The sequence below is a fragment of the Triplophysa dalaica genome, chromosome 11 (genome assembly GCF_015846415.1).
Source record: "Triplophysa dalaica isolate WHDGS20190420 chromosome 11, ASM1584641v1, whole genome shotgun sequence".
NCBI classification, from domain to species: domain Eukaryota; kingdom Metazoa; phylum Chordata; class Actinopteri; order Cypriniformes; family Nemacheilidae; genus Triplophysa; species Triplophysa dalaica.
Window position 1 is genome coordinate 19,936,721 of NC_079552.1, and position 27,189 is coordinate 19,963,909.

The following is a 27,189-nucleotide window of genomic DNA, read 5'->3' on the forward strand; positions in this document are numbered from 1 at the left end:
TAATAAACATCTATATTTGAAGTGTTTGGTTCCAAAATGTAAAAACTCTGTATTTAATCATTTTAAAAAATCACGATTTTTTTTTTGTGCATTCCAATTACTATCAATCACTCTGCAGTTGGTTTGTTCTGATTTAAGCCATTATAACAAATAAAATACAGCAAAGTTACAGAATAAAACACAATAACATAATAAAAAACATCACAACGGACAGTACATTCAGGAAAAAGGTTTTATACATTTATTGGTTCTATCGAAATCAAACCCATGACTTTTACTCTGCTAACACAATGCTCTGCTAATTCTTTTACTATTTGACTAAATATAAAAAATAATATTCAGTACACCATAAAATATCAAAGACTGTGTTGAAAATCAAGTTTGTAATGTTGTTTTTATGTTTATGTTGTGTGTTTAATATGCTTCAAGACCAACCATGTGCTAATTTATCATTTTTTCCACTGCTGAGTATTTTAGTATTAAGTTTCCCTATGCTAGTTGAAAAAATGCCCTTCGAAGCTGCCCCTGTTTGTGATGTCATAAACCTGTAACCAATCACATCAACTCATTTGACCCTTTGGATCAGCAGTACCAACCATGGTCATGCAAGGATGGCACATAGATTCGGCTCTGAAACGATCAGCTGTCAGTTTCATTCATGTCAGGTGAGGTTCATGAAACTTTGATGGTCAATGAATAGTTTTAATGAGTTACATTATCAATCAAGGGGGGACTTTAAATATATATAATAAGTATATCATAAAATATTAAAACTAATAGGAGAACCTTGCAGGCAAAATGTGCTTTTATAAATGTCTTGAAGCAAAAAAATCCCAAAATAGGTAATAAGATGTTTCTTTGAGGGTGAAATGTTAGTCGACCATGTTTTCATGAGATTCCCTGAAACATGACTGTACCTCTCCACAGATTTTCCACACACTGTGTCCCATTTGTCCCTGAGTTCACTGAGCATGTCATCCAGTTTCTGGTTGTCATCTTGCAAAGAGGTCTTGTCTTTCAAAGCTCGACCTGTACGACTGGTGGTGTCATACACTGAGTGTTTGCTGCCCAGAGCTTTCTGGAACTCCTACGATCCCAGCAACACAAAAAACAGAGGTCTACGGTCAATTACGGTCATCCAAATGTGGCTTAAGGTCATTAGTCCCACAAGCTGTGAGGCTTTGCGGGAACCCTGATGTCATCAAACCCAGCCACTTGTTTTTGTGTCTGACTCATCAGAACATGTGAGACACTGCTGAGCTGTTAATTACATCCCACAATCCTCCACTCCCACTCATATCCTGCTGTAATACCACTGATGGGGCATGTGTGTTTATGTTAAATGTGAGACTGAAGAGTTTGACTTCACTTCAACATAAAACAGAGGTAATCCAGCAAACACTCATCACAATGCTTCAGCTGTCCAAAAAAGTCAAGCAAAAACTAACAATGCTAGGAAAGCTTCAACTTGAATAATGGAAGTCTGAAATCTTTAAAACTGTTGGCCAATCCTGAAGTAACATCACTAATAATTAAACTCGGATCGGATCACATTACAGATTTTGGGTCAAAGATCGGATCAGCTAATGTAAATGCTCATTATAGTTTTATTATTATTATATGAACAGTTTAGAGAATTTTTTAAAATGAAGCTGTGAAAATATCCTGAAGGTATCAACAGTTTAATTTAACATATGTGACCCTGGACAACAAAACCAGTCTTATGGATCAATTTTTCGAAATTTACATTTTTAAATATGATATAAACGTGCAATCAGAGTAAACAGCTGACAATCTGATATCTAGAGATAAGTGAAGTGACCTATTAGTCCCATACCCGAAATGTTACCTATGCTTTTAACCCATCCAGAGAGTAGTAAACACAAGCACAGCAAGTGGTGAACACACGTACACCCGGGATGACACGTACTGCAGCGCCCGGGGAGCAAGTAGGGGTAAGGTGCCTTGCTTAAGGTGCTGACTCTCTAACCAGATTATATTATAAATATAAAGATCAGATTATAAATATGACAGGCGGTCATAGAGTAAGTATTTCGACTAATTTTCTCTCAATAATGAGTGAGCAGCTCATCAAAATTGCTGAACTGGCACGCGTTTAAGTTTTTGTGCATCAATTATGCCGCATCGGATTGCGCCGTTTGTGCAAGATACACGCAAGGATGCACTTTCATATTGTACTCTTCATGTCATTGTAGTCAAGATAGTGGGAAAAGAAAGAGTGAGAGCATGTCGCGCTCAACTTTCTTTAATGCTGTGTTCAAACCAAATGCAAACAATTGCGTTTCTTTCTTTTTACTTGCGCAAATTTCTTCAAATTGCATTTGGTGCAACAATCCTAATCTCAGCAAAAAATCTTCTCTATGGATTTACAAAATTTTCTTGTTCTATCTAACTTGCTTTGAAAAATGCAATATTGTAAATAAAAGTCCTATATAACTAAACATGAATTAAATTAAACATAAAGTAAATTAACAGCAAAATGTTTGGTAATGTTACATTCTCTTATAGCAGATAATTCCTAGGATTGATTTATTGCTATTTGGATAGCAGTATACACATACCCCTGATGAATGTGTATAAGGGGCTAATTTTACCATGAGCTTGGATTATAACAGGATGGCACCTTTTTTATGATTCACAGTAAATTTAATCTAACCTTTGTGACTAACAGAAATTAAAATACAAATTAGCTGTAGCTGAGAAAACACCTGGTTTTGCGATTTATGTCTGCTGTTTCACATACCCAGATGAGAAACAAACACATTTTGGCTGCTGGTGTCCACAGATTCAGTAGATCAATATGCATTTGAAGGAAAACAGACTTGTGTTGGTCACCTTGTGCTGGGTTAACTGCATCTTGATCCTGTCTGGATCATTTGCAATCTCAAGCTCTGAATCCAAAGCTCTCTCCGACTCCTCCAGCCACTCCATCAGCTTGGTCCAGGTCTCGTCAAACTGTGGAAGACATTGGCATGAGAATCCATTTGATCAGTATATTGTACCATTCCCTCATCCTGTCCTGATTTTGATCTAATAAGAATTCAGCAGATCATTTAAAGTGTTTGGAGTGATCAACAAAAATACAGTCAGTAAAAACAAGCCAGCAGAAGATCGTTCTATTCATGCAGTATTGTGGAATATGAGTAGACTGCGTCTCATTTGGCTAATCTAGGACATTGATGCTTTTAAGCCATGCTTTTTCTTCTGTCTTGCTTTAAAACAAATCACATTGTAGACTCTATCAAACTTCATTCGATTTTCTCCGGAAAGTCTTTAATAAATTTTACAAGCAACAGCATGATCACCCTTAATTACACCCAGTTGAGCTCCATTATTATTATCATAGTTATTAACATAGTTATCCATTACTACTACTTTTTAGGAACAGATATGTTTTAATGTTGATATTCTTTTTCTTCTGATTAAAACTGTAAGTAGTGTAGTCAAGGGGAACCTTGTCACCTGTTTGGCCCGTTTCTTTGCATCGTCCAGCAGTCGCCCTCTTTCCACCGACCTCTGCACCACCTTCTCCCAGCGGCTCTGAACGCTTAGCAGCAGATTCTTGATCAACACCACATCTTGCTTCTGACTGAAGTACTTCAGGTGTGTCCCTGTCTTATCCAGCTCCATGATCTGATCCCGGTGAGAGTTCACCTCAATAACAAACACCTGTTGAAAGCCAGTACATCCAGTATGACATGACAAGTTATGTCACTTTTCAATTACTTTTCCTAACTTTGTGAGTTGCATCCTCGTATATGTTAATAACTCTGTGTATGTGTATGCTGTACACTTTCTGGCAACTTTTCCTTCAAAATTTTGTACAATTTAGACAGCACAATTTTATTTGTCAACATATCTTAATCAGAGGTTTCAAAGTCATGAGAACACATACATTCAGACGAGCCTATTTAAACATTTGACTTGCAGTTTCCAATAAACTGTTGTCTGTGTCTGTGACAGTGAAGCATGCTGAGCTCCCCTGCATGTGGGCTTTTTAATAGACCTAAAGCTTCAATATATCTGACACTGGATAACAACCTAAATAGATGAAGATCACTGACCTTATGCTCATCTATCTGGAACATGATGGTCTCCAGAATAAGAGAGGCAGGAGATACCATATTGAGGGTCTGCTCAACCTGCGTCAGCCAGTTAATGAAATCCTGCAGGGAGCTGTGAAAGTCTGTGGCCATCACCAGAGCCTCCTCCAGTTTCACCTGGACACAAACACACAAAAACACACATTCAAATATTTTCAAACTTTCTGGTTTTGTTATTTAGGGAGGGAGAGTGAGAAGATGCCATCATTCATCGGCGATGGCTGACAGACATCACAATGTTGAGCTGGCATCGTGATTCAAACAAATGTTTCACTTTCGTCAGGTGACTCTTGCTGCTTTGTACCACAGGCTACAAATCGCTTCTAAGGTTGCAAACACTCTGTACAGATCAGATCAGCAACTGTGGAGCTCACACTGTATAAAGAGGACCAGAAGACCGGTTACGCGCATCACGCATTGCACAGAGGAATCGTGTGTCTGCGCAGCCCACGTTACGTGAAGAAGACGCGGCCTCTGTTGTATGTTGAAGACGTGTATCTGCGCAGCCCGTGTTGTATAAAGAAGACGCGTGTCTGCGCAGCCCGTGTTGTATGAAGAAGACTCGTGTCTGCGCAGCCCGCATTGTATAAAGATTTGTGTCTGAACAGCCCGAACTGTATGAAGAAGACATGTGTTTGAGCAGCCCATGTTGTATAAAGAAGACACGTGTCTGCGTAGCCCGCATTGTATAAAGACTTGTGTCTGAGCAGCCCATGTTGTATAAAGAATACGCGTGTCTGCGCAGCCCGTGTTGAATGAAGAAGACACGTGTCCGGCACCCCCGCGTTGTATAAAGAAGACTTGTGTCTGTGCAGCCCGCGTTGTATGTAGAAGAAGGATATCTGCGCAGTCCCCGTTGTACAAAAAATTGTGTGTCTGCGCAGCCCGCATTGTACAGAGAATACTTGTGTCTGCACAGCTTGCGATCCATAAATAAATTGCGCCTCAATTTATAACTTTTTTTATTGAATACAACATCAAAATAAAAAAAACAATTAAAAACTCACTTCATAACTGTGAAGCTTGCGCTGAATAAAGACGACATGTCTCGTGCTTAGATGTGCTTCCCTTTATAACGCTGCAGGGCGACGTCATCTTCTATCGTGATGTTTCACTGTAGACAGCTTCCGATGCAAATTTGGTAGACATTACCCAACCATAATCTCTAACACTATTGATAGTATCACTATTATATATGGCAAAGGATTATAACAAACAACATCATGAAAAGTTTCTATAGTTCGTACTGTTCAGGATCGTACTGAATCAAAATCATTCAATGATTTCATCTGACAGCATGAGACTCTCTCTGCTCAACATGACGTCTGGTTAACATCAGAAGAGCAGACTGAGGTATATCAGTGAAAGCTGAACACTGTAAGGAGGATTTCACTGTGATACAGATGTTCTTGTAAGGGTCAAACATCCTGAGACCTGATGTCTTTGCCAAACCCTATGTTTCCAGATTCAAAATGAATAAAATCCAGCGGACAACCTCGGCATCATTTTCAATCTAATTTGAACATTCCTGAAGTGTTTCGTTTCGCTCTAAACACGCATAAATTATTAACTTTCTATACGAACCCACCCCTAAATAAAAATTCTGTCATCAGCCACATGTCGTTCCAAACCTGTGTACTGTTTGACTAGAACTTTCAAAGTTTTTCATCCCTTGCTTGGCATTTGACAGCCACTGGTGTGGTTCTGTTGTACAACTGAAAGCACCATGAAAAATCATCATATGCTTTTTCTTTTGGTTTGGAGCAATATGAGGTCGAGTACACGAGTACATGATGGTTGAACTATTCCTTAAATCCACCTTGGATTTTTTTATTTTTCGGTACTGATTTATAGCTCACTTCAGGCATGAGCTCTGGGGAAAATCATCCATTTGACCACATCAAAGCGAATCTGATATCACAGATACATGAACACAATCAGCACTTCACGTCTGGGATCCGACCCAACATAACGCTGCGGATGACGATACGTAACACTGACAAGAGGAACACTAATGTTCTCTCTCACCTTCCTCTCAGTCACTTTGGCCTGCACACTCTCCCATTTCTCCTGCAGGTTGCGCAGGTCCTGTTCAGTTCTACTGTCTTGATCTTCAGGGGTCAATGCCAAAATCTGCTGTCCTCTCTGAAGAAGGTGCTTGTATATGTCCACTTTTTCCTCCAGTGTCCTGCACAGTTCCTTTGAACACACAAACAAAGCATGCTCCAAGTCAATTAAACAAACATTTACTATTGAAAGACTTCTTTCTGTTTACACAGGCAATTTCTTACTACTCTCTGTCTTAAGGGTCCATTTGAAATTGAGTTTTTTTACATCATCTAAAAGCTGAATAAATAAGCTTTCTATTGATAAGCGTTGTGGAGAATAGATGAACCCGAAAGCTGATATTCTAAGCTTTATATACAGTTGAAAGAAAAAGAATGTGAACCCTTTGGGCTTATTTGGATTTCTTCATAAATCTGTCATAAAATGTGTTCTGATCTTCATCTAAGTCACAACAATAGAGAAACACAGTCTGCTTAAACTAATACCGCACAAACATTATACGTTTTCATGTTTTTATTGAACACAACATGTAAACATTCATAGTGCAGGGTGGAAAAGTATGTGAACCTTTGGGTTTAATAACTGGTTGACCCTCCTTTGGCAGCAATAACCTCAACCAAACGTTTCCTATAGTTGCAGATCAGACCTGCACCACGGTCAGGAGAAAGTTTGGACCATTCCTCTTTACAAAAGTGTTTCAGTTCAGCAATAATCTTGGGATGTCTGGTGTGAATCGCTCTCTTGAGGTCATGCCACAGCATCTCAATCGGGTTGAGGTCAGGACTCTTACTGGGCCACTCCAGAAGGCGTATTTTCTTCTATTGAAGCCATTCTGTTGTTGATTTACTTCTATGCTTTGGGTCGTTGTCCTGTTGCACCGTCCATCCTCTGTTAAGCTTCAGTTGGCGGACAGATGGTCTTAAGTTTTCCTGCAAAATGTCCATCCTGCATTTTTCCATCGATGATAGTAATCCGTCCAGGCCTGAGGCAGCAAAGCAGCCCCAAACCATGATGCCCCCTTCAACATATTTCACAGTTGGGATGAGGTTTTGATGTTGGTGTGCTGTGCCTTTTGTTCTCCACACATAGCGTTGTGTGTTCTTTCCAAACAAGTCAATTTTGGTTTCATCTGTCCACAGAATGTTTTGCCAGTAGTGCTGTGGAACATCCAGGTGCTCTTTTGCAAACTTCAAACGTGCTGCAATGTTTTTTTTGGACAGCAGTGGCTTCCTCCGTGGTGTCCTCCCATGAAGTCCATTCTTGTTTAATGTTTTCCTTATTGTAGATTTGTCAACAAAAATGTTAGCATGTGCCAGAGATTTCTGTAAGTGTTTAGCTGACACTCTAGGATTCTTCTTCACCTCATTGAGCATTCTGTGCTGTGCTCTTGCAGTCATTTTTACAGGACGACCACGCCTAGGGAATGTAGCAACAGTGCTGAACTTTCTCCATTTGTAGACAATCTGTCTTACCGTGGACACATGGACATCAAGGCTTTTAGATATACTTTTGTAGCCCTTTCCAGCTTTATGTAAGTCAACAATTCTTGATCGTAGGTCTTCTGAGAGCTCTTTTGTGCGAGGCATGGTTCACATCAGACAACGCTTCTTCAGAACAGCAAACTCAAAACTGGTGTGTGTTTTTTATTGGACAGGCCAGCTTTAATCAACACATCCAATCTCATCACATTGATTGGACCCCAGGTTGGCTGACTCCTGGCTCCAATTAGCTCTTGGAGAAGTCATTAGCCTAGGGTTTCACATACTTTTTCCACCCTGCACTATGAATGTTTACATGTTGTGTTCGATAAAAACATGAAAACGTATAATGTTTGTGCGGTATTAGTTTAAGCAGACTGTGTTTCTCTATTGTTGTGACTTAGATGAAGATCAGAACAAATTTTATGACAGATTTATGAAGAAATCCAAATAAGCCCAAAGGGTTCACATACTTTTTCTTTCAACTGTAGATACCAAACTTGAGTGGGTAATTCCCAAACAGTGGGCAGCAGCGAGTGATGTTTGTAGGTGTGTTACTAGTCATTTTTGTCAGCTATTTTGCTGCATCCACACACAAAAAAAGTTTTGATATATTCACAATAGGAAATTTACAAAATATCTTCATGCAACATGTTGATCACGGAAAAATTATCATTTTGACTCAATAATTTCTGGCTATTACTACAAATGTTCTCGTGCTACTTAAAACTGTTTTTCTGATCCAGGGTCACATATTTAGTTTATTGATAGAAATCAGTTCTTAGCTTTAAAAGTCTATAAACTAGAAAAGTGGAAGCCAGGAGGGATTTTGTTTGTATAAATATGCATTCAACTCAAACTGTTCAAGCAGATACTTGAGCAATGTTTTGGTCTGTCTGTCTCTGCTAGAGAATAAAACGAGTAATAAAGTAATAATAAAACAATTGTAAAATAATATAAAATATTGTTGAGATCGTTTTTTTACCATATTTTGACACTTTCCGGAATGGAATTTCTAATGAGAAAAAAAGTGGGCGTGGCTTTCGTCTTTCTCTGCGATTTGATTGAACGTATAAAACCAGCCGTTCCATTTTGAGATGGAACTCGTAGAAGACTGACAGTTAAAGGGGAGGAGTTAACGAATGCTCCGTCCAAGCCATCTAACATATGTCATTTAAGATGTATAGTCATTACAGGAAGAAAGTGCATTTTCAGATTTTAACTAAAGATTATTAGGGCACACGATTTGTTAAAATAGAATGATCCACATTGATAAACTATTTACAGCAAATGCTGCAGTATTTCATGAAAAAATAGGTATTGTCATTTTTTTTTCACTGGGACTTTAAGGGAACAGTTTTTCCAAAATGAAAAAATAGTTTACATTTTCAACATAATGCAATGTGTGTTGACCGAGCATACATGCATAAAATAGAAAATAACAGTTAAAATTTTAGTCCAATATCTTCCTAATAAATCATTATTTTTTGCGTAACTATTCTTCAAAAAAAGACATTTTGATATAAAAGTATGTCAGGACGATATAAATTATTCGAGAGTTACAAAAAGTTTGAAAAAAGTTCTTAGTTCTAAACAAATGTAATAATCACAATGTTTGTCAAATGTATTGTATGTACCAGATGGGTGTCGAGTTGCTCGCGGGCAGTGTCTGGTAAACCTCCCAGAGCCTTTGATGCTAACAGCTGACGCTCTGTGTCTTTTAACCACTGCTGCATATCTTCAATCTCACCATGGAAACCTTGAGCCTACAAAACAGAGCAGTCAGAGTCACAACAATAGAGTCACACATGAATTATCATAGGCCCGAGGGCTTTGTGTGTGAGTAAATGATCACAAAGAATATTATTCTCCAAAAAAGGTAAGAGACAAGAACAATGCTGTCTGGGATTGGACGGAGTAAACACGGCAATAAACAGCCATTTACATTCTTGCCCTCTTTTTTAAATGTGAAATAATTAAATGTTTTAAGAGGATCTTCCATTTACAATCAAAGGAAAATTTTATACGCATTATGGCATGCCGTTCCATTCAAAAAAAGAATAATTAAACTTTTTGATTTATATTACATATAAAGTGGAAAGGATATTTTGGGGCATTATGTTTTTCATAATATTAAAAAGTATGCATTGTAAGCTGTAAACTTTGAGTGAGAGCATGTGTGTGTGCGTTTAGACATCTCGCTCTTTAATGTTTCTCCTTCACATTCTTTAAGCTTAAGAGAGGACATTTTTGGCCCCATGTTGAGAACATCATCAATCATCATTCCATTTTAGGAAACACATAGCCGTTTAGATTCCAGAGGGTTGCCAGGTCTCTGGCTGTACTCGTGTCTGACCTGCAGCAGGGCATTGTCCAAAAGCAGCCTTCTCTCTTTAGTCGTTTCCAGGATTGTTTTCCAGCGCTGATTGAGATTCTCCAGTTTTTTCTGTAAACCGCTGGCCTCCTCTCCAGCACTGGACTCTATCAGATCACTGCCCGCCTTATTAACTGCCTCCACCGTTCTCTTATGGGCCAGGACATCGTTCTGCAACACCTGCCCAATAGAAACCAAAATGAGATAAAAGATGCTTGATGAACGAACCATTTGGCAATCACATCAAAAGCATGTTGACATACGTGGTGCTTTGCGAGCTCGATCTCGATGGCTTTTGGGTCACCACAGGCCTTCCTCTGTTCACTCAGCAGCTCTTCGGTGTGAGTAAGCCAAGCCAGAAGTTCATCTAAAGCATGCTGGAACTGCCCTAATGCCAACAGCGCCCCTTCCAGTTTGTGCTGAAAGAGATCAAGAAAAGTTGCTCATGTCATTTTTGGAATGCAAGCATTACAAAACGAATCACTTTTGGCAGCGAACAGAACAGAAATCTGACCGAGATCCAAATGGGCACGACTTGACAACATAAGCTCAAGCAGTGGTGCGAGTCGAGGGAGTGTTTTCATTTTTGCAACTTTGTTTGGTGTCACTAGTGGGAAAGAAATGGCCAACTTCTCCTTTAAAGGCAAAATAAAACTCTACGTACAATGCGTGTGTGTTATTCTAAAGATATTATTTTCCTAATCTTTCATCGAAAAGTCTTTGAGTTTTAATGCCTGAAATGACTTTCTGGCCACTGTCGTAACCGATGTTGTGTGGCCATGGAAACGCAGTATTAACCAATAACATCACATCCACTTGGATTTTATCAGACCGTGTTTGATTCATCTGTGCACTTTATCCCTAAAGAAAAAAAAAGTAATTTTTTATCAAAATGTAATAACTTGTGCCACCTTTGAAACAACTTTTCCACAGAAATCCCTTCCCCTATATGAATTCTGGGAAGCAATATTCACTTCATAGCATATCCTCTTTCGCTCTGACGCACAACGTTTGACATTGATTTATAATCTATAGTTTTCAGCCCTGTTTTCTGACCTGTCTGTTTATAATTTTTTTATCCAGGTTTTCCCAGAGCATTTTGAGCTCATTCACTGGCTCCAGGATGGTGCTGCGGTCGGCTTCCTCCACCACCTTCTTAAGCAGGAGTCCGGCCTGATGGTTCAACCTTTCCATCTCGATCTGCAGCTGGTACGCCTCACCTTTAAACTCCTGCACACATACATCAACACAACGAGATAACAAGGTTTCCCTTTGGCTGCATTTACACTGCAATGCACAGATATCATTGTTTCCAATGATCGCAGACGCATCACAACATAAGATAAACACCCTGATGATTGAAGCACACTTAGATATCAGCGGGTCATGCAAGTGTCCCAGGACAAGTGGATGCTCGCTCGCCATAATGAGGATGAAAAAGGTAATAAGATACTCAATTGTGAGGAACATTAACTTAAAAAAGAATCAATACGGTTAATTCAGATGACAGCTCACATCTCACCTTCATGTTTCAAAGCTCAAATCCCTCATGACAAAAATGTAATCTCATAAGTGACTTGAAGTTGCATACTGTGCCAAATAACGGTGAAAAAAACTCTGTCTCTGACACATAAAGGAAATCTCAGAACGTAAGCGGATTAGTTCACCTGTAATCCCTTTGAAACAGCAAATGGTTAAACGGTTACAATAATGCCAACTGTGCCGGATCAAAGGAATGAATCACACCAAGTGTAAACACAGCTGCTATGTGGTCTGCCAGGTGAATTATATTCATGAGACAGTCAGAAGTCAATAGGCTATAGATAAATAGCTTCATACTTTGATCTGCATTGACAATGACTGTCACAATAAGCACCAGGTCATGGGTATGAGAAAATAACCCGTAAACCAATACCTTTAGTTCCTCCATCTGTTGTTTCACAGTCTCTAGGTCTGTGCCCACAGGCGACATCGAGTCAAGTTTGCCTTGCATAATATCCACAGAGTCAAACATGTTCTGGAAAGGAGGGGAAAACTATTGTCACATGGGAAACAAAATCACAGCTTTACACTGAGTCAGGTTTCACTTCCAGCCGCAATGCGAATCTGACTCGGATGAGCAACAATCAACTGAACAAAACTGTGCCATACCTTAACCAATTCTGGAGTTTGGGACAGTAAAATTGTTTGATATCTATCTTATTTTTATTTGATATTCATCATATTCTCTTCATTAAGAGAATGACTGACTTTCATTAGAAGGATGCTTGAGAACGTGAATGAAACAAACTGGTGTAAATTGTGCTCTTATAACATACAGTATATAAAGAATGATTTAATCCTGGGTTAAAAATGTTATTTGTAATATTCCTATCAACTCAACTCCTTCCTACTTAACTTTGTATTTTAAGGGATAAGGTTAGAAATATGATTGCTTAGATGGGAAAACATGCTTAAATACTGTTCAATTTTAGTAATAACAGTCACTTATGTTGTACTTTCATTATATACTGCATAACTATAATTTTTTAGTTCAGAATTTAGTTGAGGTGAGCATTAAAAACAAGTTAGTTGTTAATTTTGTTGACATTCATACATTTTAAGAGCAAACAGTAATAATTAAATTCCATTCAGACAGCATAACTAATGAGTTTTTATAGTGTTGTGTTAATTTACCCAAATACACTCAAATAGTGAAGTAAAATCTTTTAACCACACTCAAATTTTCCACTGCCCTCACTCATGGAAATCAAATCATGTGAATGATTAATAATGAATGAAGTAATACTGTACGCCCACATGAGCACATTCAGAATGGCAGGAATCATTCATAACCACAAACCAGTAATGGAAATTACTGGATGTGTGTCATAAATACCTGAAGACTGTCCTGAAACTGCACTGCTGCCTGCATGGCCTCCTCCAGCATCTCTATTATCTCCTTCCATGTTTTATTCAGGGTTTCCCATGCAGAGTTCACCTAAGAAACAGACAAAGAGGAGATCTGAATCATTCATCAACTTAACCAGAAACACTTACTGATTCTTCAACAAACGCATGTCAAGTATTGTCATGGTGTGCCAAATTTACTATGACCCTATCCATCTTTTTCTCTCCTGTTGTCCACACTGAGATGGCATTTTTGTCAACCAAAATGGAGCTATTTTAAAATAGCATTCGAAAGTGGATACATTTGAAAACAACCTTTTCTCGTTGTAGTGTGGATGAGGGAAACGGAGACATTTAAAAACAATGACATGTTTTTCGTCATGCGACACAGTTGTTTCGGCTGCTCTCCTGTTTGAATGCATCAATGTCAGTTCAGGTTTGTCAATGCAAGGTTTGCATTTGTCATTGTGCTGGTATTTGGGGCTTTATTTAATCTGATTATCTGATAATACTGATAATTCACCCAAAAATAAAAACGCTTAGCTTTACTTATTCTCATGTCTATCCAAAGATAACACATGTTAAAGGGGTCATATGAGATGGAACAAAGCAGGCCAGGTACCATGACAGGCACGCCCACCTTACTTGCGTATACATTTTGGGGGTTTTAGTCAAATCATACCAATAACTGAAGTAGATTTGTGGGGGTGTGGTTACATGAGGTGTTTCAGGCAGATCTGGGTGAGTATTCTCTTTAAGATATAATGCATCTTTTGTTCAGGCACATTCATTTTAGTAATTGTACTTGACTAAAACATCTATGGGCAACTTATAACACACCAAAGACACAGAAAAACACGTATTTGCGCAATATGACACCTTTAATGTTACTAACTTATATATTTTAATGGTAAGTTTTTCTTTCAGAGAAGCAGTTGAAAGAAGATTCTAAATCAATTACCTCATCTATACTTTTCTTAATGACTGGTTTGTCAGGCTCTCCACACGCTGTCATGAGTTCAGCTCCCAGATTCTGAACCACATTCAATTCCTCTTGAAGTCCATCAATCTCCTCTCTGAAGCTCTGTGGAGCAAAGGAAGATATGAAGATGTTGATCAAACCTAAATGAATACTACAGTGCATGTGCTCTCTGAAAGGCTCCAGACCTCCACGGACTCTTGCTGTTGTTTGACCACTGAAGGATCGACTCCGGGCTCCTCCAGCTCTTTCAGCAGGTCATGCGTGTCCTTGATGGTGACGATGAGAGCACAGTGGTCACACCAAAACTTTTCAGCCAGGTCCATGACGTCCAGAAGCTTCCCCTCTCTTTCCTCCAAAAGAGCTTGGATGTCACTCCATAGAAACACCATCTGGTCCAGTTTGTCTTGAACAGCTTCAAAACCAAAAAGGCATAGCATCTCCATTAGCTTGAAATAACACAGCAACATTGCCTTAAAAGTGTAAGTAAAGTAACTCGTTGGGCTGTAACTTCTAGCAGATGCTTCAGACTGTGTCAACAAACTAAGCAGGGAAAAAAGATACATTAAGATGGATTGAGTTTAGGTAGAATAAATTGATATGAAACGCTCTATATGTCACCCTGAGATTTCTTTCTCAAGATTCTAAGACATAAGGTACTGTACATGAGGTAAACTTTGACTAATCTGTACCTTTGGCCGAGTGGTCTTTGTCTGCTCCTTCAGAGCGGGCGATCATCTCCTCTCCTCGCTGTTTGAGGGTCTCATACGAGGGCTGAAGTTTCTCCAGGTCTACAGCCACAGCTTTGTTCTCAGATATCTGCTCCCGTATCTTCTCCACCTCCACTGAAATGGAAGGAGGTTGACGGAGGCGCTCGGCGATTCGCTCCAGAGACTCCAACATGGGGTCAATCTTATCATGAAACTGCAATGTATTCAGAAAATTTAGTTTTTTAACCCTTCAAGAGCAAAAATAGATCTTGCCCATAAAGAGAGAACATGCATAGGAGTTTTGACCTGAGTGGATTTGGAGATGGCCTCATCGAGAGCAGCGGCTCTGTGTTTGACGTCGACTTTAAGCTGGCTGTACAATCTATCTGCCGTCTGGTATTTCTCTCTGATGGGCTGTCCCTCCGACGGACTCAACTCCACCAGCTGAGGTCCGGTTTTATTCATCTTGTCAATGTGCGGCTTGTGCTCGGCTATCAGCTCCCTCATTTGCTGAGGAGCAGAAGTGTCATATCATCAGGTTAGAAAGCAGTGGATTGTCAACAGCATTACAACATGAAAGCTAAAGGTCTAACACGATCTGACCTTCCACTATAAACCATCTGTTTGGTTGCTGATGTACAGTTGTACTTTAAGCCTCTTAGGATAACGTTGAGAGGTGTTGCTAAGCACGATGTGAAGTGCTAAACCGTTATGAAACAGTTTGGAATATTTTATTTTACCCTCAGCTCTTCCTGCTGTTGTCTGAGTGCTTCGTACTCAATAGCTGGCTTGGACAGTTGGCTGAAGGTGGATCTGGTCTCCTGCAGCCATGGCCAGAGCTCTTCGTATGTCTCCCAGAACTGACAGGCTAGAGAATGAGCTCTGTCCAGCTGAAGACAACGCTCGGAGTTCAGATGGCTCACAGTGTTATACTTCTCCAACAGATCGTGGACAGTCATCTGTATAAAATCACATTTAAATCAACACAAGTCCTGTCCTAAACCTTGAATGTGTTAAGTATCTTTAGAAGAGGGTGAATTATAGCTGGACGGCATGTCGGTATATAAGAGTCAAGAGTTTAAATAGAAATAATTAGTACATACCAGCAAATCTAAACTTTGTTATGTAATCTTTACTGGTCATATTTACCCTCAGCGTCTGCTTCTCCGTCTGATCTTTGCTGTTCATAATGGTCTCGCCAGTCTTCACAATGTCATCAACAGCATCTTTATGTCTCATAATGTCCATGGAGAAGCTCTGCAGAAGAAAATTAACCACTCATGCCTTTTGTATATTTTAGTGAGAGTTCACATTAAAGATGACCACACAAGTGTGTGCCAGACCTTCTGAGCCTGAAGCTGAGAGGTAGCCTCCTCGGGTTCAAGCCTCACGTCTCCAGGAGATGACAGCTTCTTCTCAGCTTCCTTAAACCAAGCAAGCTCAGAGACGGCTGCCTGCTCAAACTACACATGAACAATCAGAGTCAGCCGACAGCAAAAACACATATTCAGTTAGCTCCAGAAATAAAGATGACTGAAAATTGTATTATTATTTTATTCAAAAAATGATTTATTCATCTCTAATCAAGATTACAGATTAAATTAAAATGGAGAGAGTTTTTTCACAAATAATCATGTCTAAATAAACTTTATAATGTGGGATAGGACACGTTCATTTTCTTATGATTTTGGTGGAAAGAACATTTTAAATGGTCCAATAACAGATAGAAATGTAAAGAATTAATATTTCATAATAATTAAATAAAGCACTCATAAAAATAATAAAACATATCTTAAAAAAATATATATAAATACTACTTATTAATACCAATATTTAAATTAAAATAAATAAAAAATGTCATTAATAACGCATTTGTATAATCAAAAAGAGTAATTTGGCCAAACCAATCCTTCCATAGTACACACTTTTGTAATGCAAATGTAATCATTCAGGGTCACACTTCATTAGTGAATAATGGAAACAGTATGAATGCGGATAGAGAGGATGAATTACATTTGGATGACATTTAGGAATTAAAAGCACAATGAAGTCAGTCGCCCTCGGAAGGCATCATTGTCTAAACATAGACACAGAATCTTTCTTATAGAGGGCTTGTGTTATTTTTCTAAAACAGCTGAGGTCCACCGTACCTGCTGTGATTTTAAGATGGCAGCTTCAGTCTGGTCCACATGCTGGCTAACAGCATCACTGGCCGATCTGTAGCGTTCATTGTCATCCGTGATCATTCTGTCTAGCCCTTCCCTTGCTCTCCACGGCACAAGATCCAGCAGAGCACTGCTCACTTCATTCAGAGAGTCCAACAGTGGCTTCTGATCTTTAACCTCCTTCCGCAGAGCCTAAACGTGACAAGCCACAAAAGATTAGCATTCAGAATCTGATTACTGATACTTTAAGAGATATTGTTTTTGTTACTGAATTGTAAATTGTGTAAGAAGTGATATCCCTATCCCGCACTATCTTGCAAAAACTACACTACCAGTTTTGGGGATTACTCGACAAAAATGTTTCTCATGATTGTAAACATCTATTCTGAAGCTTTATGTTTCAATAGTTGCAATTACTTTTGTAGACACAAATATAGTTGTTCGATTTGTCAACATTTGTTCTTTCACAATTTTTTTTTTGAAATATACTGTATACATGGACCAAATAATGAATAAAAAGCAGCCAATAAGAGAAAGCATAGATGGAAAATCCTTCAATAGTTTTTAAAAGCTTCCCAGGTTAAGACCTCAGAAACTGGATGATAAAAGGCCAAGTGGACAATTTTGCAAATTCTAGTAAAATGGTGACTACCATAGTTCATTTATTTTGGATGCTTTAAGTCACAACATAATTTACAGTTACAACTGTGTTATTCCATAGTTTTATTCTAAAATGTTTATAAGTAATGCGTAAATGATCCTAAACTTTTATCATCGTTAGTTATGCTAGCCAATGCAGAAACTTTATCATAAACTGTTGCCACATATTTTAATAATATTATTTTTTGTTTTCAGTTTTAGGAGACAAATCAAAACTAAACAATGACTCGCCCTTTTAATAAGCTTGATGCTGTGTAGAAGAAACATCTGATATATTACATGTGATCTTATTGTTAATTTTCATTCTAAAGACTAAATGCTTGTTTCTTAAGACTAACTTTCTGTATGTCTTGTAAGCTGTTGAGCTGCTCTCCGACTGCCTCTTGAGCTTCAAACGTGGAAACATCAGACTCCACCTTCTCTAGCCAGGAGTTCAGCTCCTCATGGGTGTTTTGCAGTTTGGTGGCCAGAGACAGGGCTTTGTCCAAAGTCTTTGAAACATCATTGCTCATTGTAGTGATCTCTGAATACCTTGACTTTATTCCATCTAGCTTGCCTTGGATGACAACAACCTCATCGCCTGAAGAAAAGAGAACGCAGTCATTCATACCATTAAAACCAGAGCTCAGAATGCAAGATGAAAACAATCTCTATGTTCTGAATGCCAAGCCAAAATGACTATTAGTCACTTCAAGTTCATCTCACCTGTGGTGTGTTTCAGCAGTTCTAACCCATTCAGTATGGCCTGCTCAACATTTTGTTTCCTCAGCTCGATATCCTCATGAACAGCCTAGATTTTGGGACACACATCAGTAAACAGACACATCGACACAAAATCTTACAACACCACTGAACAATGAAAAACTGAACAAAAACAAAACGCCTAAGAGGAGGAGCGGTTTGAAGTACCAGCAGCTCAGCATGCTGTTTTGCAAGCACGCTCGTGGTGTAGTCTTGGACGGAGATGTCGTTCAGTTTGCTGTGCACCTCATCGAGCCAGGTTATTAGGGCCACCTCGTCTTCCCCAAAGACGCGCGCATTAGCCAAAGCCTGCCGCAGCAGCTCCGACCTCTTGCGACAATGCTCCTGGAGCTCAATATAGCCGCTCTGAGTGTTGTCTAGCTTTGCCTGAACCAGCTCCTTGTCATCCACACAGCTGACCGCCCGCAGAGACTGGCCGAGACTCATGGCCTGGCACAACATCTTACTGCGGCCCATAACCTCCTCCTCTAAGGTCTGATTATCAAGGATGTCAGAAAACCAGGACGGAGAAACCATAATAACAGAAAGAAAATAATGGATCAACTGAACGTGTATGGAAAACATAACACAAACGTATGATGGAAAATAAATCAAAGCATAAACACAAGGTTGTAAAACAACTATGCAACGTGTCTGTAGATTGTTCTGCACCTTATGCTGAGAAATCTGCTTCTGTAGTTTGGCCGTCTGGGTGCCAATGGGTTCTGAGTTTGCCAGCCTTTTTTCAGTAGCAGTCAGCCATTCTGTTAAAGGTTCGAGGGTGTCGTGGAATTGCTGTGCCACCACTAAAATACTCTCCAGTTGCTTGTGTCTGCCAACAATGTCGCACAAGATTTTTATCGGTTGACGTTAGCGATAGAGATCATTATATCATCTTAACCTACTCACTTTGACCTAGTAAGGCATCCCAGCAATAGTTTTGAGTTGAAACATTTAAAACCATCAGCAAATTGACTTAAGCATGAAAAAGGGAGATAAATACACCAATAGTAATGATCCAATGCTTTCCTCCGGGTAAAATAAACATTTTCCAAAATAAATAAAAATCTGTATAGATTTTAGTTTGTCAGACATGTGTCTGAAAAAAAAATTGGTGAGTGATGACTTCACACTTGCATGAGCTATGTGCACAGAATGAGAGTATTCCTGTGTTCTGTGTCTTTTTCAAAGATTTAAGATCAAAAGAAAGACCAAAAATAGCTTTTTGTAATGCGTGGCTAACACTTCCAATATCAGTATTGGCCAATAGATGTTTGTTGAAAAAAACTATGTATCCCTATTTTAAATGTAAAGATTATCTGTAAAGTGTTAAAGGGATACTTCACTCATAATTTACCCACCTTCCAGTTGTTCAAAACCTGTACAAATGTCTTTGTTATCGTCAACATAGAGAAAGATATTTGAAAGAATGCTTATAACCAAGCAATTCTTGGACCCCATTGACTCCCATCGTAGGAAAAAAATAATTTATCATTGTTTTGTTCTGTTGAACACAAAATAAGATATTTTGAAGAATGTAGGACAGCAAACAGTTTCAGAAACTTTGGGCTTCCATTGTCGTTTTTTCCTACTATGGTAGTCAATGGGGTCCAAGAACTGTTGGTTACATTCGTCCAAATATCTTTCTCTGTGTTCAACCAAACAAAGAAATGTATACAGGTTTTGGTACAACTAGAGAATGAGTTCTTCATTACAACATTTTCATTTTATCCCTTTAAAATGAACAAATTACAGATAGAGCAGATCAAACGAAAGGGCAAATCTTTGCTTAAAATTAAGCCAGAACCAAAAGGTGAATTAAATTATGTTGATTATTGATTTTGAGGACTTGCCTTGTTCGGAACAACAGTTGAATATGACGAATCACAAGTTGTTTGAAGTTTACCTGTTGTCAGCTTTCTTAAGTAGGGCATCCCACCTTTGCCCAAGGCATTCGATTTCTCTTGCGATCTTCTCTTTATCAACAGTGTCAGCCAACTCTGTCACCTTCAGTCCCTCCATCTTAATCAGCTCCACCAATGCTCTTCGGTCATCCAGCAATCTCTGCAGAAGCTGGCCAGAGCAAATGAGAGAAAACTATCAGCATTTGCAAAAGAGAACTGAAGTCATCTGACATTTTACATTATGACTTCTGACCTTCTGTTCTTGTATCTGTGCTTTGACCACTTTGAACTCTGCAGATGGAGGTTTCTGAAGTGCCACAAGCTCTTCTGTGTCTGTGAGCCAGCTGAGAAGAGACTCCAGTGCATCCTGAAACCTGCCACAGTGCAGCAGCGCTTCATGCAACTGCGCAGATCTCTCTGCAACCTTAAAACATCACAGCAGTGCTACAGTGAGACATATAAACCACTAAACTACAAAAAACACTGCTTGATTTCCCTGTTAAAAGCAACAGGGACTATCGGTTTGATTGAAGTGTTTGAAAACCTGTTGTTCTATATTTTTGCATTTCTATCGCATTGTATGATTCATCAAACCATCAGCAGCAGGTGACAGCATCAAACAACTATAAAGCTAACAGCCTATTCTTATACACAACATAACTATGTTACTGTCACTTTACCAAACAATGTGGTTACAGTAGTAGCATGACTAATTTACTCACCGAAACTGGCACACAGTTAAATTATGATTCCTAAAAAAAACATATTTTCGCAAGTCCTGAAAGGCTGCCTTATTCATTTTCAGGCTGACTCTTACTTTTTTGTGTAGGGTGTTCCACCGTGTGTTGAGCTCCTCCAGGTCTTGCTCAAGGCTCTTGGTGCAGGTGCCTTTGGAGGCGTTCTGGATCAAACCGTGACCTACAGAGTTTAACTCCTGCAGCTGGCTCTGAAGAGACTCGATAACATCTTTCTGAAAAGCCTGTAGTCAGTGACACATACAGAAGAACATTAAAATCCAAATGTAACTGATAGAAGCTATTCAGCTGCTGAAAACTTTACTGAGAAGAGACATTACAGTCATTTAAAGGGATACTTCACCCAAAAGTGAAAAATCTGTCATCATTTACTCACCTTCGAGTTGTTCCAAATCTGTATACATTTCTTTGTTCTAATGAACAAAGAGAGAGATATTTGGAAGAATGCCTGTAACCAGATAGATTTTGAACCCCATTGACTGCCATAGTAGGAAACATACAATGGTAGTGAAAAGTGCCCCAGAACTGTTTGCTGTCCTACACTCTACAAAATGTCTTCTGTGTTCGACAGAACAAATTATTTTAAACATATTTGTAACAACTCGAAGATGAGTAAATGGTGACAGAATTGGTGTTTTTGGGAGAAGCATCACTTTTAAGCAAAAAGAAAGTTTGAAAAAATAGAGTTAAATGTCTTGGAGTAAAACTCAAATTCTTAAAAGAAATTAAAAAGACAAAACCAGACGATTGCTGATAAAGCAAGCATAACACTATGCCTCGTTCTTCTGTGGAACACAGAAATCTTTCAATGTTTTTGCGATTATCCAATTGAAGTCAATGGGAGCAACTGTTGTTTAGGTACCAACAGCTTCATATAGCTTATAGCTTTAAAAGTGTGAGTATATATTGGCTTCTGACATTTGCAAAATGGTGATCAGAACAGGTGGTCTTGTTTGTAATGCTCAGTAATCGATGAGTAATATATTCTTGTGGCGACACCAGCACACAAGAATCTTATGCTGGTGGAATGGCATTCAAAACATATCATGCTGATCACCAGCTATTTTGCTCATTTCAGCAGAGTAACAAAATCTGGCGCGGCCGCACCCTTATAAGGCGAGCCTGTCCCATTGATAGGGTGCCCTCCAGCACAGTTTGTTGTCGGTTATTGCCAGCTGTGCAGGATCCCAATATCTGCCTCACTGAGCAGATATCACAACAATCTTAATTCAGCAATCTCTTAATCTAATAACGGGTGAACGGCACAAGCCATTCTCCCCGTAAATGCTAATCAAACCATTAACGTTGTTTTGGGGTACCTGGGTGGAAGGCAAAGCCACCAGATCCATCTGCGAACATTCAGCTATGGAAGTTAATAAACTTTCTATCTCTTCATCATCCACGTGTTTTATTCCATTGGTCAAGCCTGTCTCCCTTTCCACCAACAACAAGAAATCCTCCAAGTCAGCCATTCGGGAGTCTGTGGCCCTCTGATCGTACTCGTAACGCTTTTCGTCTTTGATTAGATGCTGTTCTGGATTCAGTTTGTTACGTGGAAGAGTCTTCGGTTGTGTCACCACAACGCTAAAGAGCTCACAGTCGTCTTGAGAACAAGCGTCTTCGAGAAGCTCGGCGGTAGGTAATTCGTCGTATCCTGAACATGTTCTGGTTTTCATCTCATACGTAGAGTTCTGTGTCATACTGCTTGACGTCCTGCTGTTAATAACGGGACACTTACCAACAGCGACCTGAGCCTCACTAAGGTTTGAGTTGCCCTTATGTGGTTGGCTTCCGAGTATAAAAGAGTCGGTGTAAAACTGCTCACTGGGCAGAAGGTCTCGTACAGGGGAGAAGGGAAACTCTTCCTGGCCGGAGCTGAGAGAACACCCAGCGTTCAGTTCCCCCGACACATGTACTCCCTCAGTGGAAGAGAGACTTCTCGTGCCAGTCACGGTTCTCCTTTGGGCACGCTGGTTTCGCGGTTCTCGCTCGGCAGTGGGACTGCACAGGCCCGAGTCACCTTCTGAGGTCAGAGAGTTTGTCATACTGCTTCCTCTCCCCGCCCGTCCCAAACCACGCTGGCCCATTCCATCGTCGAACAACGTCCCACTGCCATACTCACTGGGGTTGGCAGGTGCAAATGTCCGCCAAGAACACCGTTGATGAGGCTGCTGCTGCTTCTCACCCACTGGCCTCGGCTTGCACAACGTGCCATCTGCACCCCGGATAATATCTCCATTGACCTTCAAGCCATCGAACGCCAAACGCTCATCCGTACGCACCGCATCCTTGTTCCGGAGCTCAAAGGCACTAGAGGATGACAAGACACTGTTCCCACAAAGAGCACTGATATCAACGTTTCGATGGCTGTACGGCAGAGTGCCGACGAAGTGTCTGGAGGCCAGACTGCCTTTGGAGCCCGAGTCGATCTGCTCGTTCAGACGCACCGTATCGTGTATGGACCTCTGGGGGACGTAACAGTCATCAATGTTGAGGTCTTCCTCTTCTCCTTTGGCCACACAGGAAGGGTTCTGCCGCAGACAGTCGGGTCTACTTAGCGGTTTTCCCATGATGACGACACTTTATTTGCGAATATTGTATAAAAATGAGGTAAAGTTTTCAGTGCAATAGTCTTTAACAAAAGGGGTAGATGAAGATGCTTTTGTATGCACTTTCACGAGTTGCTAGGCAAAGCATCATAAGCTTCACCCTATATCCAGAAAATAAATTAAAATAAAGTTTTTTTAGAGCTAAACGTTGTACAAAAATATAGCCTTTGAATGTTAATAAAATTACATTTAAATATTACATACAATTACTTCCAGAGATAAAGAACAATTAACCACAATATACATAAAAACACTCTCTTCCACGATGACAATCTTCCTGGTTTCCATTCCTCTCCATTGTCACAACCTGTCATTTTTGCTTCTATCCTTAGTTCCTTGTAACTCCATCACAGACATCATCCGTAGCATAAACAAAGTGCTCATCTGTTTAGATTATCCTCAACATTCTCACGCAGTTATCCACATGTCTCTTGGACGCATATTGGTGGCAATATCCCGGTACAAATCCTTGAATCTGGGAAAACAAAGCCATAAGCTCCTGGAGAAACAAAAAGCCACTCCTGCCTCTCTTGTGGTCCAACCGGCAATGACAGACACCCTCCTGGCACAGGGCTCAAGGCCCCGCCCCCCCTCGCATTATTCAGCCAACATCTGCCACAACTCCATTTGTGCGGCCGGCTCAAGCTGATTGGTAGTTCCCTGACCCTCTTTTAATTTCCCCCTTCTGTCTCCCTGGCCCATTTGACTTAACTTCTTAGTGTGATTTCTGCTCTGATAGCAAAACCCTCCTCCTCCTAACGTCAGGGGAGGGCAGAACGAGAGAAAAAAGTGAAGGGCTCCCTCTCAGATGACATCATAGAGGGCAGAAACAGATCTGCTGTTTGCTTGTCTCTCCTCCACTTCTCGGTGGTTCAGAGGAGTCTGTAGTATCTCTTTATTAGAGAGGAATGCTAAAGGAGGAACTGGATGTGGGTAATATAAGACTCTAACCTCTGCCAAGTGCATGACAGCTCTTTTTACATGGCAAGTGAACAAAGTAGGAGATGCAACAGGGTATAAAGAACGGGCTTTTCTTTCTGGTACTTGTCAACTTTATGACACAAGATAATATCTGGATATTTCTCTGATAGTGTCCTAGGGAGTGGATTGGAAAGGTAGGGAGTACATACTGTATGTTTACTTTCAAGGGCTTAGAAGTGTGTACAGCTTAGAGAAAGTGGCCAGGGAAAATTACCCAAAAGACCTTTGACTAAAAACATGCTCAGGCATTTTTTATACCCAGAATAAAGCCGTTATGAGGCAGTTGTGTTGACACCATACTCATAACAATTCTTACATTGCATATTGTAGTCATATTTAAGACAGGGTTTAGACGGTCTCCTAATAACGATAAGAGACAAACTGCAGATTTAAGGTTTGAAGGTATTTTCTACATTAATATGCAGTTCATAAAATTACAGTAACTCATATTATGTGTAAATGTATTTATGATGACAGTCGAACACAAAATTGGGGCAGTTGTTCTACGGGTCATTTCGAATGAATACATTTTGTTTCCGTCTGTGCTATCAAAAAAAAGGGAAGCTGGAAAAAAATAAGAGTATTAAAATACTCAAGGCTCTAAATAAAGAAAGGCAGAATTTTTTTTTGACCCTTCCAAGGCCAAAGTCTCTGATGTCTTAAAGATGCATTTGGAGCTGTTGACGCCATACAGACGTCTTTTCGACACAATAAAAGGGTTTTTATCTTTGTGAAGTGGCATTTTGTGTGGATGAACCTGACCATTTGCTCTTTGATCTTGATACAATGATTATGAAACCCGAACAGAACAAATTTCTGTGGACATTTCTCATAAATCGACTTACATAAATTGTCAGACTTAATGAGATGTGACAAGAATGTTCCATTCCATTCCATTTTCTACCTCTTATCCGAACTACCTCGGGTCACGGGTGACAAGAATGTTTTTGAACAATTTACAAAGCATTTTTCTTGAAAGGCCCTTGAAGTTTTCATTAACCAAATACTAAATGTAAAAGTTATTTGTAAATAACAAGAATGAATGATGAGCCCTCAATAAGTCTTTGGCATACTTCCTAATCTGAGGTTTTTTTAGGGCGCATCAAGTGTTCAGGGTGAAAATCCTTTGAATTAAACGTCACAACTAAACAGAGCGACAAAATTACTTGATCAAAATATATAGATATAATTTTAATTACATGTAATATATTATTTACGGCAGGTAAATCTTCTAAACTTACCTTCCGCTGGCCAAACACTTAAATCAATTTTGGGCCCTGTTCACAAATTTGATTTGGGACATTTCAATGCACTTCCATGTGAATGAACACATTCTTTGACCTGATGCTACATGCATGAATCCATTCATTTAAACACAGACATTAAAGGAGACAATAGTTGTCTGTGCACAGAAACAGGGCAGGGACTTTAACCCATCCGAAAAAAAGTCTGTCAACAGAATCTCTCACCATTCACACAGACAATACCCACAGGCACAGAAACGCACAACTATTATTTAGACGAGAACAAAGGTTTTGTTGAAAAGGGAAAACTAATCTCAGAATACATTTCTCCAGCACTTACGGGCTGAGATCATTTGAGCCGTATTGCAATACGATCGCAGTGAAACGGCATCATAATGCAACAATGTGCAGAAGTTCATGCGCTCTGGTGTGGGATGGTGTCGTGTTCTTTCTGAGGGGGTTTGTATATCATGAGTCAGGGTGATGAGTAAGTCCAACACTTCACAAAGTCTCTTTTATCATCATCACCTTTGGAGTAAGGAGTTGCCTAAATATTATTCAAGAGCCAGAAATTCCCACAGGTTCACCATGTGGTCAACCATGGGAGGCAAAACTCATAAATTTAGTTGTTCAGAAAAGCCCAGAAATATCTCACAAGTGCCACTATTAGAGTTTCAGAACAGATCTGAAAAATGACTCAAAGTCTGCATCAAAAGTTAATATTATTGAAGAACTCAAAATGAACTCAGCAATGAACTAAGATCCAGATTATTAAACCTCTACAATCTACATTTCCTTAACACCTCCATACCCTTTATGGATTTCAACAATTACAGTCTCATTTTATGTCTCCTAAGCAATTCTAAGAAGGCACTTAAAAAGGAAATCTGCTGGTCCATAAAGAGCAACCTCTTAGCAATAACAGTTGTCTCTGGAAATGAGCATTTGAAAATCTGTGAGAATAAACCAGCAACTTTTTTACACTCCTATGTATTTTCTTAAGCAACAGCATCACATTTCTTAAGTTTGATGGCCGTACCAGTGAGAACAAAGATGAATTTCCACCAGCAGATGCTGATGTAGCGGTGATGACCCAAACATTGAAAAGAACAAAAAGAATGACGCACCGGAACAACAAGAGGCCAAATGATGGACTGAGGAGCGGCAGCTGATGTTTCCAGCAGCACATGGACGACCCACAACACCCCCATGTTTGATTCATATACGAATGGCCAAATATAGCTTCAGCATTTTTCAGCTCCAAAGGCATTCAAGCAATATATAAAAAATCCAGACATTACTGGCACCTCATGCTTCTCTTAACAATGTGATGCATGACAAATGGAATCACAAGCAGCAAAAAATCTAAAGTGAAAGGCAACACAAACATCATATTTGAAAAAGGAAGATGAAGATCTCTAGATATGATGATGACGATGTATACGTAAAACTCTTTGACATAAATCTACGTACACATAGGCCTCCACTGCATCATTTTACATTTGATTG

The 27,189-nt window shown here is 39.6% G+C and overlaps 1 protein-coding gene across 4 annotated transcripts in view; it reads right to left on the bottom strand.

Annotated features, from left to right (window-relative positions):
- Positions 1 to 27,189, bottom strand: part of dst (dystonin) — a 171,242-nt gene that overhangs the window by 22,643 nt on the left and 121,410 nt on the right. For all 4 annotated transcript variants that reach the window (XM_056760083.1, XM_056760086.1, XM_056760084.1 and 1 more), the window contains exons 61-86: positions 20,909 to 21,070; positions 20,345 to 20,515; positions 20,094 to 20,260; positions 18,860 to 19,019; positions 18,356 to 18,682; positions 18,152 to 18,236; positions 17,785 to 18,026; positions 16,772 to 16,978; positions 15,965 to 16,084; positions 15,771 to 15,878; positions 15,362 to 15,580; positions 14,928 to 15,131; positions 14,604 to 14,835; positions 14,100 to 14,326; positions 13,894 to 14,016; positions 12,922 to 13,023; positions 11,959 to 12,060; positions 11,100 to 11,273; positions 10,307 to 10,462; positions 10,026 to 10,223; positions 9,307 to 9,435; positions 6,153 to 6,323; positions 4,086 to 4,241; positions 3,484 to 3,690; positions 2,857 to 2,976; positions 918 to 1,087 (exon numbers count right to left, since the gene is read on the bottom strand). In XM_056760083.1, coding sequence (XP_056616061.1) covers positions 918 to 1,087; positions 2,857 to 2,976; positions 3,484 to 3,690; positions 4,086 to 4,241; positions 6,153 to 6,323; positions 9,307 to 9,435; positions 10,026 to 10,223; positions 10,307 to 10,462; positions 11,100 to 11,273; positions 11,959 to 12,060; positions 12,922 to 13,023; positions 13,894 to 14,016; positions 14,100 to 14,326; positions 14,604 to 14,835; positions 14,928 to 15,131; positions 15,362 to 15,580; positions 15,771 to 15,878; positions 15,965 to 16,084; positions 16,772 to 16,978; positions 17,785 to 18,026; positions 18,152 to 18,236; positions 18,356 to 18,682; positions 18,860 to 19,019; positions 20,094 to 20,260; positions 20,345 to 20,515; positions 20,909 to 21,070 — 4,439 coding nt within the window. The remainder of the gene's footprint in view (positions 1 to 917; positions 1,088 to 2,856; positions 2,977 to 3,483; positions 3,691 to 4,085; positions 4,242 to 6,152; positions 6,324 to 9,306; positions 9,436 to 10,025; positions 10,224 to 10,306; positions 10,463 to 11,099; positions 11,274 to 11,958; positions 12,061 to 12,921; positions 13,024 to 13,893; positions 14,017 to 14,099; positions 14,327 to 14,603; positions 14,836 to 14,927; positions 15,132 to 15,361; positions 15,581 to 15,770; positions 15,879 to 15,964; positions 16,085 to 16,771; positions 16,979 to 17,784; positions 18,027 to 18,151; positions 18,237 to 18,355; positions 18,683 to 18,859; positions 19,020 to 20,093; positions 20,261 to 20,344; positions 20,516 to 20,908; positions 21,071 to 27,189) is intronic.